The sequence below is a fragment of the Nicotiana attenuata genome, unplaced genomic scaffold, assembly GCF_001879085.1.
Source record: "Nicotiana attenuata strain UT unplaced genomic scaffold, NIATTr2, whole genome shotgun sequence".
In the NCBI taxonomy this organism is placed as follows: domain Eukaryota; kingdom Viridiplantae; phylum Streptophyta; class Magnoliopsida; order Solanales; family Solanaceae; genus Nicotiana; species Nicotiana attenuata.
In genome coordinates this window covers 589709-605446 of record NW_017670398.1, presented here as the reverse complement: position 1 = coordinate 605446, position 15738 = coordinate 589709, and the positions used below count along the sequence as shown (strand labels likewise).

At 36.2% G+C, this 15738-nt stretch overlaps 1 protein-coding gene across 1 annotated transcript; it reads right to left on the bottom strand.

Moving 5' to 3' along the window:
• Positions 1–75: 75 nt before the first annotated feature.
• On the bottom strand, positions 76–14439 carry LOC109238866 (ubiquitin carboxyl-terminal hydrolase 4). The gene is made up of 6 exons (XM_019405347.1): positions 14044–14439; positions 8616–8732; positions 6893–6991; positions 4253–4441; positions 917–1098; positions 76–734 (listed from the first exon to the last, which is right to left on the bottom strand). Exons 1-6 carry the CDS (start codon positions 14158–14160, stop codon positions 326–328), a joined length of 1113 nt encoding a protein of 370 aa, XP_019260892.1. The 5' UTR covers positions 14161–14439; the 3' UTR covers positions 76–325.
• Between the last annotated feature and the right edge of the window lie 1299 nt (positions 14440–15738).

Sequence of the window (15738 nt, the reverse complement as noted above, 5' to 3'; positions counted from 1 at the left end):
TTGGCTCATGGGAAAGAAAAGGCAGAATAAGGTTTTGAAACTAGAAAAAGAATTATAGTAGCTGAGCAGACACCCTAAACTGAAGAGTAAGGTCTTTGAAACTTAAATTATCACATACACTACATATCCTTTTTCCCTTTTATTGTTGGAAATATAGATGGTAAGCTTCCACCATCCACTGTACAAGGCAACAACCTAGATATGTATGCTTCACATTTCATGTCAACTCACTAGAAAATCTTTGAACAAACTACAGAGAAGTAGCAAATAATAAAATTGATGATTAGAGGGAGAAATTGAGTTCAAAATTGGAAATAAGCTAAACTCATTTTTCTACTATTCCATTGGAGACTCTCTCGTAAAATAAGATGTACCCATGATCTGTATTGCTGGAATACTCCTGAGCCGAACCAAAGAAAGTTTGAACAGCCGACTCATCAATCATCTCGACATTCTCATCATCAAAGAACAACCAGTGGTTGTGACTCTTCACAAGGCTCACGTAGTGTCCATGGTTTGGTCCACTCCCAACATGGACTACCACAGCGAATAAGGAATACTCCGCATCTGCATCCTCAACTGTATTGCTTAGCTTCAACTCAAGTGGGAAGACAACACGGTAAGAGAGCTTCTTATACCGACCAAGCTGTTCAATGTACTTAAATCGCTTCAAGTGGATAACCAGGATGTGAGGGGGCTTTTTAATCTTCATCCTCTTCTGAGCTTCCTGCAAGCTAAGTTCTCAAAAATGGTGAATTAGTTGGTTTGGTAATGATAAAATACGAAGAGATGAGTCATGCTAGTTTGCTGCAGCTATGTCACCTAGGTATATGCATCGAAGGGGGTGTCCAACAGGAAAACCCAAAGAAAAAAAGAAAACATAAATTGAAAAAATAAAAATAAAAACACATTATACCTGCAACACTTGTCACAGAAGAATTTATCCTCTGCATTCAAGGTTTCTGTGGAACTAAAATTCTTCAGGCAGCTAGTTATTGAACTGTTCTGTTCAATGTCGAGGCTCAAATCAAGAAATGTCTCATCTCTTGCAGTTACAGTCTCACAACACAAACACTTCGTTTCATTTGTGAGTATACCCTGGAAGTAAACGAAGTCAATTAAAGAGTCTAGTGAGTACTAGTTTAACAGAGAAACCAAAACTCCAGATAAAATACTTTCTTTTTTTATTTTACAAGGTTAATAACACTCGTACTTTCATTTCCATACGGTCAAAGAAATGATGTCAAAATCTTAGTTCTACTTCTGAACTCTTCCTCTTTTTTTCCTTCCTTTCTTTTAGTTTTGATAAGAGAGGTCAGACACCTCTGTATATTGCGGTATAAGGATGCAATATCAGGCACTTACTGACCTACTAGGTTTGTGGATACAAGAAGAGCAGACTGATTAGTGAAAATCAATCAGCTATCCCTTGATCGGAAAATGGTTGGCTCGACTATAAGAATTCTTATGACCACTCGCTCTATTCAGGCTTTCTTCATTCCAATACTAATAATTTGTCATTTAAAATAAATTAGAAAATCAGGAGTTCTCTAAGAGCCCGTTTGGACATAAGAAGTTTTTCCTTTTTTTTCGAAAATTTCACTTTTTTTCGAAATCACCGTTTGTTCATAAAATTTTCAATTTTCACTTTGAAGATGCATTTTGGAATTTTTCGAAATTTTGAAAAAAATCCAAAAAGCTGTTTTTCAAAATTTTCACTCAGATTACTCACAAAACTTCAAACACAACCTAAAGTTATATTCATGTCCAAACACAACTCTAATTTCCAAATATCATTTTCACTTGAATTTACTTTCATTTTTTTTTTTTGGAATTTTACGATTCTTATGTCCAAACGCCCACTAAATCTCACACTTCTCCTACACTGACATATAACTCTCTAATACTAAAAAACAACTCTTGACACAGCTAATACAAGTGTTATTAAATAATAAACAATAACAACTACAATCCCAAACAAATTGGGTCAAATGCATGAATCCCTACTGACTATGTTTCTCTGTTTAAACTCATCTCAAACCAATATTATATAAAATAAAATAAAAACAATAAACAATATTAGAATTCTCTATATTTTCTAATAGTATATAAATGTTTGATAGGGTTAAATAACTCCTGGAAAATGTTGGACCTAAAATAAACGTATTAACATAACTAAAACACATGCCCAAGTCCCAACTAACTGGTATCACCTATATAGATCTTTCTTTTCAATTGAGACCTAACTTTCGCTAAGTTCGCATGGATTCCAAGAAATTGTAGGTCTTTCCGGACAACTTCGTTACGTGTGATTCTAGGTCTACGTCGTTCCTTCTTAACACCTTCCCTCACCATGATTTCACACCTACAAACCAATGTATCTAGAGGACAACACAAGACATAGGCAAACCATTTCAAGCGACATTCTCTTATTTTATTCTCGATTTGTGCTACTTACACCTTCTGGGGAATGTGGTCATTTTTAATTTTATCTAATCTTTATATGACAAACCATCTTCTTTTTTTTTGATGACCGAGAAATCCGTCTGGGGCCGATCCTTTGGACCAACCGCAGCCTTCGAAACTCGGTGGATAATGGGCCCGCCCCTCTACCCTTCTCCACTTAAATACCAGGCTTTGCTTTGCATGGTGTGGGGGCTTGAACCTGTGACCTAAGACACAAATCCACCACCCTTTGCCACTTGAGCTAGGCCCTAGGGGCATATGACAAATCCATCTTAGCATCCACATCTTTACGACACTCATATGTGAATGTGTTGGACTTTAGCAATCCAACATTCACTTCCATACAATATTACTGATCTAATAAATGTTCTATAGAACTTACCTTTCACTTTGGTATGGATCCTAGTATCAGATAGCAAACTAGTAACATTTCTCCATTTCAACCGTTCGATTTTGATTCTACGTGTAACAGCTTCATCTATCATTCCATTCCCATGTAACAAGCATTTAGGCACCGCAAGCCCGTCTAATCTCACCTTAGCTTCACTTTTCTTATGCTTACTAAACTTGTCGTACATATATTCCGTTTTACTTTTACTTATCCTAAAACGTTACTCTTTAAAGTACTTCTCCACAGTTCAAGCTTCTGGTTAACACCCTCACTAGTTTCGTCAATTAGCACAATATCTTCAGCAAATAGCATACATCATGTGACCTTATCGTGTATCATGTTGGACCTTAACTAGGTCTGCATAAATTTGGAGATTGTAAATCTTTTGTGACGACTTTTTTCATATGTTTTTAGATTTACCTCTTTTTTTCATATCCTCAATTTCTAAAGTGCAACATCAACGGGCCGGTGCATATATAAGTCTACATAGACATGGCTAAACCACAAGGTGATCTTATGCCATATCATTCTCTACCTGTGCTACTTGCTCCCTCTGTCAGATGTGATAATTTTAGACCTTGGTCAGTCTTATATAACTGTCTATCCATAATAACATCCACATTTTTAGGATGTTAGCTTTGTGGATACATTGAATCTTAGATCTCGAATATTTACGCATGTCTAACGCTGCTGGTCTGACGATCGTTTCATAGAACTTGCCTCTCACTATTGTTAGGTGTCTTCCTATCACATAGCATTGCCATAACACTCCTCCATTTCGACCATCATATAAATTGTTAGCCTGTCAGGTATATTCATATCGCATAACATTCCAGTAGCACACCTCTCAGCGATCCTTTCTGAATTCTTTGTGTTCGTTATAGTATTTATCATGTCATTTTCAGCCTAAATATCTAAATTGTCTCAATTTAAGAACCACAAGCTTGTGAAATCTCACTTCGCTTTCATTCTTCTTATGGAGGCAAACTTACCATGCATATATTCTTACTTGATAAGAAACCCTTCTATTTAGAGTTCACATCTAGCTTTGATTGATTTTTTCACTAATTTTGATGTCTATCATAACATCATTTGCTAGCATGCACCATTTCAAGTATGGGCTCAAAGCAGATCCGTAATGTAAACTAACAGTTCTTTTTTATCACTCAAAATATTCTTTATTTCCTTGTTTATAGTCAGCGACTAGAAAAGGTACATGGCAAGACTAATGTAAGATCCAATCATAAAGTACTATGCACCAGACAACCCAATTTAAACAGGCCTGCTGCAGATGAAACTGTAAAAAGAAGGCATACAATTGCTGACGTTTCAAGTGACGTTATTGCCAGAAATGACGGTCTATAAGCTGATAACCACTAAGACAAGCAAGCGTACCTGGAAATTTTTGTGCACCCATGTGACCAAGGGCTCCTTTTTAGCCCCATTAACATGAATACTGGTTGGTCCGTTTGCAATCTTTTCTGTTGGGGAAGAAGTTTCTTGATCGCTTTTAGCAGCACTGGCTTCTTTCTCCAGTATGTCAACCAGTTCGTTCAGCAAATAATTCAAAAATTCGTGCGCGTCCTAACAAAGAAAGATATCTATAGACATGAGTGGTGGGGAAGTGCATCAGAGCATATATGCACCAACACATAAAGGAGAAATAAAGAGTAACTGATGAATACTTAAAAGTCAAAAGCATATAGCAGTTAATTCTGTTTGATCAGTATCATTTAGCTAACAATTATTTGGAATGTGAGTCCAATAATTTCAGGGACAAACTTCATAGAAAGCAAGTCTTAAACAAAGCAGGATCTGATGACCACCTGCGTGCTCCCCCACAAAGGAGAACAATCTGGAGCAATTTACAACAACAACAACAACCCAGTAGAATCCCACTAGTGGGGTCGAGGGAGGGTAGATACGCAGCCCTTACCCCTACCCCAGAGGGGTAGAAAGGCTGTTTCTGGAAGACCCTCGGCTCAGAAACAATCTGAAGCGATTTGAATATCCAAAAATATACTTAGCTCGTAATCACTAAATTAACATGATAACTAATGTTTGCAAACTAGCACACCAATATTTGAAGTTTCATGTGGACAAACAAAAAGGCAGAGAGAACTCTTCACAGATAACAAATTTAAGCCCCTGAGGCAGGGGGACAGGCTTTGAGTGTTGCCCTCAAGCTAAATACAGTAGCTTCTCACTTTCATTTTATTAGAGGTTGTACACTAGATATTAAAGCAATGATATTCTCCTCTGCAACACAATCAACTCTAAGCAGGCGATTTTCATTCGATCTGGAGCAGATCTGATCATTTGACTGGCCTAGGAAAAGGATTTCCAGTTCAACACATTTAAATTTAACAATCACACACTGGCTCAAGAAAAATACAACCAAATGCAGCATGAAAATAGAAAAGGGAAAAAGGCCAGATTTGTCCCTCTACTTTAGTAAAATATCCACGTTTATCCCTAGTTCTACTATCGGTCCAAATACGTCCCTACCGTTAAGAAAGTAGATAATAATATCCCCAACCCTAACGGTTGTCCACTGTGGCAAGGGACCCCCTCAATAAAAAATGCCACGTAATTAAATAATCCACATAATTTACTCTAAATCTCTATTCTTTTAATTTTACTTCTTTTTCTCTTTTTCTTTTCCCTACCATCTGATCCCTTTCCCTCCACCAATTATATTAGCCTCATCTTTTCCACCACGAAATGCCCCAATAAATTCCTTCGGCTGTACCAAATCTCTCCACACAAGAACTCTTTACTGCACATTTTCACTACTTCTCTAAATATTTCACGTACCAACACCTGGGTTTTACCAACACTACCTTTCAATTTTCAGGTGTTCCTCTTCTAATTTTAACACCAAACGAGAATAATTTTTATCAACAAAAATTGTGCGCCCGTTGTGATTGAGAGAATTCTAGAGAAGGGTTTTGTGTGTAGTCCAAAAATAAGGAAATTACAAGGGGTTTTGCAATGGCGGAGGACGGTCGGCGACATGCGGAAGAAAAAGTAAACGAGATTACAGTAGCATAGTAAAGAAGTGCCCCATATAGTTTCCTCCAACAGAGAGTTAACAGGGACGAGATTAGTGCTGGTCTTTGCCGTGGTTAGTCGACCAGTTGATCTCGTCGGCGCCGGCTACTGCTAAAGGAGAGAGAGACCCCTTTTTCTGGCGAAATTTTATTACTCACTTTAATGGTGGCTTGGTTAATAAACTGTAATATTGTTCAAATCAACCATATCCATGGGAGGTGAATCGTGGTCGAAGAGTTGTGGGATCTGATGGATTCCGGTTGTGTTCAGACAGATCTGGTTTTTAGTGGTGGTGGTCCGGTAGGTTGCAGGCGGATATAGTAGGAGGGAGAGAGAGATAGATTGTTTTCTGGATGTGATCTGGCCAGTTGCTCTCGCGGCGCCGACAACTGCTAAATGAAAGAGGGACCATTTTTTCCGGCGAAATTTTATTACCTACTGTAATGGTGGAGGGCAAGGGAGATGAGAGATTCTGATGGTAGGGAAAATGAGAGAAAAAAGAATAAAAATTTAGAATGAAAACGAAATATTAAGAAAGAAAGGTAAGGGGTGGGTTATTTAATTACGTGGCATCTTTTATTGAGGGGGTTCCTTGCCACAGTGGACAACCGTTATGGTTGGGGATTTTTTATCTACTTTCTTAATGGTAGGGACGTAGTTGGTCCGATAGTAGAATTAGGGATAAACGTGGACAATTTACTAAAGTAGAGGGATAAATTTGACCTTTTTCCCAATAGAAAATGAGGCAAATATGAGATGAAACTCATTAGTTTTAGGATTTCTAGCAATTTCACATTATAGCAGTTTCGTAACACCAAAAGGGAGTAAAGCACACAATTCATGAAATGCAAATAAAAGGAGGTAAAAGGGGTTTTCTGTTAACCTGTACAGATAAACTTGGAGGCTATCTGCCCCACACTTTATTGGAAAAAGGCATATTAGTATCTAACTAGCATTTTAAAAAAAGTGACTATAGGACACCTGATGCATATAACTGCGGAAAATCTCATTCTGCTTCTTCAATCTCTGTACAAAGCGCTTGGGAGCAATGACACCAGTTTTCTTCTTTTGCGAGCTTATCTACAAAAATAACAAGAATAAGCCCAGAGGTGGAATGATGAAGTACAATATTGATCATGGGCTCACGTAATGCAAAAAGATACAAATTCTGGCATATGTGCTTCTGAATATCTGTAAATAAAGGAGGCAAGGATATTACTGATTCAAAGTAATGATGTGCAACCACCTAACGAAGAACAAACAGAAGGTAGGAAATAAACCGTCTACAAGTTTAGCTAATTCAAGCCTTTTCGAAGTCATAAAAGATGGTCTCACATTTTATGTGTGTGACAGACAGTGAAAGTCAATGAATTACTTGATCTTTTTATTTTCTAATAATAATTTTATTTTGCATTACCAAAGGTGATCAAAAGTTCAGTTTCAAGTTCCCAAAAGTGTAGCAGACTGCAGAGCAACTTTTATGTGACCAAATTGTCAATTGTTAACATTTCGTTGGATTGGACTAAACGTCTTCACCTATTTGGAGCCTAAGCTTTAGCAGAAAAAAATCATATATGCATTCACTCTTTTCTATGGAAGCAAAAAATAGTTAAGAGAATAAACCAAAGAATAATTGAACAGTCTACTTAACAGCAAGAACGCGGTATAGATCTCAAGACAACTCTCAGCCAATGAGTACTAGCGGCAAGGAACTACGAAATAAACTGATGATGGAAAGCAAAATGCCTGCTGTACAGGCCATCAACAAGCACAAGAATTACTTTATGCACATCCATCTAGGAACCAATCTTCAATTTAATTTTCATCCTTACAGGAACAAGCAACAACAACAAAATTCCATGTCTCCCCTACAAATAAAATAAAACTGCCTTAAGCCAATTGATGATTTTTTTCAAGGCAAACTGAAAACCCCCCTGACAAAACCTCAAATGGTCAGAAGATGTTTTTAAAGATGAGCTCACAGGTGAAACAACCAAACAGAAAGTCATAAACTATAAAATTATAATTTGCATAAAATCTGAATTCTTCAAATAACCTGTGATCGGGAAACAAAACTTCCAAAAGATTGCATCCACATTCATACCCTGAAAACAACTACCCTAGTCCCATCCAAGAGTTGGCTACTGGACTCTCACTACTTTGAAGAATTCCTTTTTCCTTTTGTGCATGTGAGAAGTATAAAAACAAAGAAAGAAACCTAAGAACATCTCAACAAGATTCTGCTTGTCTGATTAACATAATGAGACACAGAGAAAAGAGAAACATTTTAGTTTTGTTAAACGTGAAAATGCGGATTGTGCATTTAAAATTAAATCCTATTTTGTTTTTAGAGAAACGAAATTTCCTAATTATCCTTCATAAAAAAACAAAAAACAAAAAAGTTCTCCTTGCCAGTTAATGTCTTGTATATGTACGTTCCAGATGTTGGAAAATAATCACAAAATTCTCTAAATAGAGAGAATGGATGTTCTTCCTTCCGGGACATTCGATAAAAAAGAAAGAACGGAAATTCAGCCAAGGATCTCTCCCAACAATTCAAAGATTGCCGTTTCTTGCAGATATGGGAAGCAAAATTATGGGGTTCTGATTAGCAGCTTAATACAAAATTCTGTTTACTTGTGCATCATAATTAAATGATCAAGGGAAAACAATTAGGAAAATGTCAACAATCATCAAATAATACCTGCATAAACAGGTCAGCAAGGCATGTCAAGAGATTTTCATCTGCGTCAGCGAGATTTTTGTTATTTGAGAAATACTCCAGTAGTTGTTCTCGAAATGGAACACAGAAATATAGAGCCTGTTGAAAAAAGAAAAGAAGAACAAGATAGTGCTATCAACTTCAGGATCATACATAAAATAACACATATAAGACAAAACATGTATGCATACAACGTCTCTTTTTTGGATAATTCAATCCACCCTAACAGACAATAACAATCCATCGCAATGAGCAAGCAGACAGTACATCATAAGGCTAAGAAGAAATAGCTTCCACGTTTCAAACCGAAAAAAAGATGCAATGTATTTAAAGCGGCTATTCACCATTTTCAACATTCCAAAAACTCAAACCAAAGTCCATCTTTGAAATATTTTTTGGATTTTGCTTCAACCTGTATGCAGATAGAGTGATGGCAGTTGAACTTCTCATATCTAAATTATTGAATTGTGCAGTCACCTCATCAGAAAACTTAAAAAGAGGCACACTTATACTTATTTATGTCTTCAAATTTTTAAATGAAGGAGGTCATAAAATTCAAAAAGATATGTTTAAGTCTCACTGCCCTCCCTTCATCAAACAAATTCACTTGCTTGACACAGCGAAAATAATTTAGTCCGCAAGGAGACACGTTTAAAGACATAAATCACTAATAAAAATGTGCCCTCTAACAAATATAAGCTTTTATAAGAGCTGATGACATCCAATATAATGATAGAGCTAAGACTTTATTCACATTATCTTGTTCGACATTTGACAGATGCAGGTCAAACAGGAGGTAGACATGTCAATTAAACAAAGACTGATAGTGTGAAAAGATAAGTGACACAAGACTGAATGAGAAGAAAGCAGTTGGAATACATACGAGAGAGGGTCATATCTTATGGAATTCCATTGCTTAGTCCAACCATAAGACCTATCTTCACCATGTTCAAGTTCAAACACATCTTAAACTTCTTGTACATAATTTCCATCCACTTAAATCTCTTACTTTAATTTGTCTCTCGATACCACCCGCCACTCGGAGGATCTTTCTCATTTGATGTTTCTTTTTGTTCTTTTTGTTAAATAAATCATAATAAATTATTACGAAATATCTGCACAAACATGGTGGTAATACCATAGGTACTGCAACCCTACCATTTATGAAGACAACAAATGTTCCCAACAGTCAAAAGAATTAAAAAGATTTCTCAAGGTTTCTAACTCCTCTTTAGTCCATACAACACAAATATCACCTCCTTAACTTTGTCTCAAAGACTTCTCATATTTTTAATCACTCGTTCTGCTCCACCCAATCAATCGATTGATCTCACTCCTCGTTCCCTTTTACTCAATCAATCAATCCATCTCTCTTTCTCGCCCACTTTTATTGTTCTCCTTGTTTCTCCCTTCATAGTTCATTGAGGCTACCAATCTCTTCGATTCTAAATTACAACGCCCCTCCAATTTTATTTTTTGAACAATCAGTGTGATCTCATCCCTAACTCCCCTTCACTTACATTCATTTTCGATCTTAGTGAACACTAAATTGCCTCTTTCTCATGGCCCGTTACTCACGAAAATTGCAAATTCCTCTATGACATAACAAAGTTGTCTTCATCTATTTGTTCATAATATATCCTATCAACTCACTATTATCTTCCTTCTTTGTAAGGTCTAGTTGTGAAATGTCAGGTCCAATCAAGGAGGGTGCAACGTGCACTGAGTTGGTCACAAAAATATCCCTCGAAGTTGATGGAACTGTACTGGTCATTTCCACTTGATTTGCCTTAGTTGTGCACGATGACATCGCATTTGTGCTAAGGTTTACTTAGATGGTTCTACTCCTTTGATGTTAACAAGTGTGCTATTGTCCCAACATCGTTCATCAGCTTCAATTTTATCTCCCCTACAGTGTATCCTAAACAAACCAAAAGCAGCCTTTGGATAATCTTGAGGATCCACCACATGCTTCGCACCCATACTTACCAATCATACATGACAAGGGGATTATGATCCTTCGAAGCCAAGGCGAAATACCTATCCTAATTCTTTTTCTCTTTTGACCTCTTCCCCTTGGATTCTATTTCTTCTCTCCTTCGTCGCAATTGACAACTTTCACCTTTTTCTTCGTCTTCTTCATAGTGTTTCATCTCCTATCTTGAGATTTGACTTTGTAGGTTGAGGCTCTTTGCGTACAAAAGTTTTTTGATTTGCATGACTTGTTTCCCTAGTTTCGCAAAAAAGTGATGGAGCTAACTAGAATTGTTCAACGTGATGCATTCATTCTTATCATTTTTCTAATGTCATGATGCGTCATCTTTTTATTCAAGGGTATCGCCTATCGGTCAATGGAGCTGAATGGACCATGGGAGACAAAGGTTTAAATCCCAACATAGGCGAAAAATGCAATTTCTTCCAATCTGTTTAAGCCTTGATCGACAGAAATACCTGATATTTATGCTGGTGAGAGAGAGCAGGTACCTAAAGGATTAAATTAGGTGTGCGCAAGTAGGCCAAGACACCACCATTATAAAAATAGAGTGGTGTGTCATCTTTTCACTTCTCTTTCTAATAATACACTACCAATATTGCTTGCCCCATTGGACTCGATATCCCAATTTCAACTTTAGCCAAACCAAACTCCTCCTCTAGCTTGGTTAAGGGCTTTACATGCTGGGAGGAAACTTGTCATTGATTTTTCTTATTCCTAATTTTAGGAATCTTTCTGCTTCCGTGAGATGATAAGAACTTGTTTTCGTCTGCTTCTATTTAACTAGACATTTCTGTAGTACTTCCCCTTTCCATTTCAAAAGATGTGTGCTTGATAAAACTCTTCAACTACATGAACTTGGATCGAGATTTTTGTAACTTCCTTTAGGAGATGCATTCATATCCATTCATGATATGCTCTTTTCCCAACATTTGCTCTAAGAAAAACCTATAACACTTTGGAAAAAAAACTGAGTCCAATCTCAGTTCGTCCTAATGTATGGCATAATTGGTTTAATTATATGAAGATTGTAATAGGCGTGAACTGGGAAAGACAGTTTTTCAAGATGCAAATTTACTTCCTCCCAGCAGGTTTTACTTGGTGAAATTTCATGCCATAACCTTTCTCTTCCATGACCTCTCTTTTTTTTCCGTCTTTTCCTCCCTTTATTGACATGGTTTTGAACTGGAGAGAATTTGACTAGTCAAAACTTTCTTGTGCTGCACATTTGAAATAGATATAACATCTGCTACATCTCATTTACGTTTTTTTGCGAGAAAGCAAATCGCTGAATTGCATTCTAATGAATTTGCATATACATGTACCATGATAAGTAGCATATTTATCAAGTTGGATGACAATAACCTCTTACCAAGAAGTTCTACATGAAGAGTGGAACTACCTCCTTGAAGAGACACAGGGAGAACATCTTTTCAAGGAATACTTAAAGCTAATCAAGTAAATTCTAAAAGAAAAAGAACATCTTGAGGAGCCGTCATTTAAATAAAGTTTCAACTGAGGAACTTTCCTCTCCCATAATCTATTCTTGTAGCCAATAATACAATCTAAAGTGCCCTTTGAAACAGACTTTCCCAGACATCTATAGTCTGAACCAGCAACAAGTAGCAACAGTGGGAGATGTATGGTCAAACCAAGGATGGAACCTTAGCTATAGAAGACTATTCAATGACTGGGAGATCGTCAGGCTAACAGAATTCTACAACACCTTGGATCAATTCAAAGGGACATCCACTCCTGAAGATTGTATGTTCTGGCAAAGGGATAAGCAAGGTAAATTCTCAGTCAAGTCTGCCTATAAGGAATACAACACCTCTAATAATCAGATTGGAAGTTGGCCTTGGAAACTAATTTGGAAAGTCAAAATTCCATACAAAGTTGCTTGCTTCACGTGGTTGCTAGCAAGAAAAGCAGTCTTAACTCAGGATAATCTTATCAAGAGGGGCTTCCACCTATGCTCCAGATGCTACTTATGCGGAGAAGAGGCAGAGACAATCAACCATCTGTTTTTGCACTGCAAGATAACAGAACAAATTTGGAGGATTTTCATTAACTTGAAAGGAATCATGTGGGTAATGCCAAGAAGTATTATTGAACTTCTAGAATGCTGAAACAGACTCGGTAGCTCCCCTGTAGCTCCCCCAATCAGAAAGAGAGATGAAAGATTGTCCTAGCTTGCATTTGGTGGACTGTTTGGAAAGAGAGAAACCAAAGGTGTTTTGAAGATAGACATAGTACAATCCAGAGGATGAAAATGTATTGTTTAGCTCTTTTTTATTTTTGGTGTAAGCAAGAGTACATGGAAGATCCAGAATCTTTTGTTGATGTTTTAGGATCCTTGTAAGGACTTGAGAATCTTCCTGTACCACCCTTTGTAATTATGGTTAATTATACCTGCTTTGATACAGTTAATATATATGCAACAAATGTTACCTTCTCAAAAAAATAAAATAATACAATCTAATGTAACTAAGGTTTCACCGGGCTATATATAGCTTATTCTTCACTATGCATATGACAATGTTATTTTTCTCAATGCTTTTGCTGTTAGAATATCCATCCTAGTAGGAAGATGGAAAGAATATAGTATACATTGTAGAAGAGTCAAACAATAGGTATGTTGGAACTTTATCAAGATTTTCCCCCAAAAAGGATCCATATAAACCAATTATCCACCCATTCCCATCGCTTTACGGGCTATATTTGAAGCTTGCAATTAAATTCTTCCATGGTACATACCCAGCTGTTTAGAAGATACATTTCTGCCTAATAAAGTCATTGACAAAAGCTTTTCAAAATTTCTGGGAGGTATAAAACCTTTTCAAAGTAAACTGGAAAGAAAAGTAATGCATTTCTACTGCTCCTAGAGATTGAGAAAATCAATAGGTCAAAGATGAGTTCTTTCCAGAGGTCAGGGAAGGGAGCAGCATAGAATTAACCTCTTTTAATGGGATTCGGAGAATTTATATAATAGAATTGTCTAGACATATCCACAGAGAACTTCTTCTGTTCTTAAAACATCACAATTTCTCGGTCTTCAGTGACTTTTTAGCATCACCCCCTAAGCAAAAACCTTAGAACAAAAAGATAGCAATCCAGTACATAACTATCTACTTACAATTGCCACTATATCACCCAGCATACACCATAATATATCTCAACTGCGTCTAATTCCCGACTAGTAACTATATGAAACCTTATCTATTTCATTTAATCAATCAAATAGTTATAGTACCACCACAAACAATCCCAGAAAAGGACAACATTTTTTCCATATTTCCAGATAGCACGAACTAGTGAAAATATAAAAACAGTTGTACCATGAAAATGATGCAAATCAAAATCGAGGTAAACAATAAACAGAAAAGATAAATCAAAATAAATGGTAAAAAGGAATACCTGGAGAACGCTGTTACAATAGCAAGTATTGCCAAAATTCTCAAGGCCAAAGTAACGTTCTCCTTCGGGAAATTGGTCACCTAGAGCTTTCTCGAGTTTGGAACCTGCTGCACCCATCTCTCACTTCATTCCTAAATCTCCCTAAATTTGATAATTCCAAATTAGGGTTTCTGCGAGTTTCCTAAGCAGCGATTTAGTGATGAAAAACTGAATCGGAGAAGGTGAAAAATGAGGGCTTTTTTTCCCGATGGAGAAGAAGGATGAAGAAACAAATAAATAAATAAATAAATAAGTAATATGTTTGTGTAAATTGGAAAAACAAAATAAATTTTATGGTCCACTATTTGAGGGTTTCACTGTCCAGATCAAATGATGAGTGCCAAGCTGTAAATCTGGTTTACTTCAATTAATCCCATTTATGGATGAGATGTGATAGCATGCAGTACTAAATATAAAAAACTACCATTATACGTTAGATAATGTCGATATTTAACTACACACAGTCACTCCAATAGTTTTCGATTTTAGGTTATAATGTTGTTTTATCTCTCTAGTTTAGACCGTTGCACATTACCAAGTAGTTTATGAGTGTTACTCCCTCCGGTTCACAATAAATGTCCAATTTACTTTTAGCACGCCCATTAAGGAAATACTAAATTCTATACAAAAATACCTACTATGACTAAACTATCCCTAATTAAATATTTAATGTGAGGAGTAAGAAAACTTTTTAGGGATATGTACATAGGGGTTATTTTGTAAAAACAAATTGAATTCTTTCTTGATTACATAACTGGACACTTATTTTGAACCAAAATAAAAAAGTAAATTGGACACTTATTGTGAACCGGAGAAAGTATTCATTATCTCCCATTGCTATTCAAATTGCTAATAATCTCAACTAGCCCTTGGCCGGTCTTTTTCTCATTTAAGCGAAAGGTTGTACTAATTCCTATTAGACCAATCAACTTAATACAATGAATTATAGAACCCAAACATCAGTCAAGTAGAAAAACATATCAAACAGCTTCTAGACTTTTACACATTACACATATTACGTGTCTTTCAACTACGGAGGCGGATCTAAGATTTGAAGGTTGCGTGTGCCATATTATTTTATACATAGACGTATTGTTATTTATACAGTCCAAATGAGATAAATATTTAGTCGGTTTAATCAACTTTGTGCTTCGGTTCGAGTTATTCATCTTTTCGGTTTATATATATAAATAAAGATATCGAACGAAATAAAATTATGGCAACTTAGCGCACATCATAAAATCTCCAACATTATTACCAAAATCATAAAATTTCTTCTACATGAAAAGTACAAAAAAACAACTACTTCTTTCATCCTCTTCCACTTGGAAATATCTCCCAATTAACAAAATACTATCATAATCAGTTGGTCACTACAACTAAGAACTAAGACATACATAATTCTTTCATCCTAGACGAGATTATATGACCACAAATATACATCATTCATTTACAATTGTCTTCGACGAGTTTTCATATTTTGAAAATGGTCAATGATGGCATCATTACTTACCTTTTCAAATGCTTCATGTTCTATGTAACAAACTAAACATTTATTTGAATATTGATCACCAACGCTATTTCGCACTTTATTTTTATCCGCTTTATGGATGAAAATGCTCTCTCCACATTTGCGGCAGCAAATTTACGAGTAGC

Bases quoted from the DNA above. Each gene is read 5' to 3' on its own strand.
- LOC109238866 (XM_019405347.1), bottom strand. From the start codon at position 14,160: ATGGGTGCAGCAGGTTCCAAACTCGAGAAAGCTCTAGGTGACCAATTT. The intron at 8,733-14,043 runs GTATTCCTTTTT...TTTTTTCAACAG, and splicing joins ATTGTAACAGCGTTCTCCAG to GCTCTATATTTCTGTGTTCC. The intron at 735-916 runs GTATAATGTGTT...TTGAGAACTTAG, and splicing joins TTCTGTGACAAGTGTTGCAG to CTTGCAGGAAGCTCAGAAGA.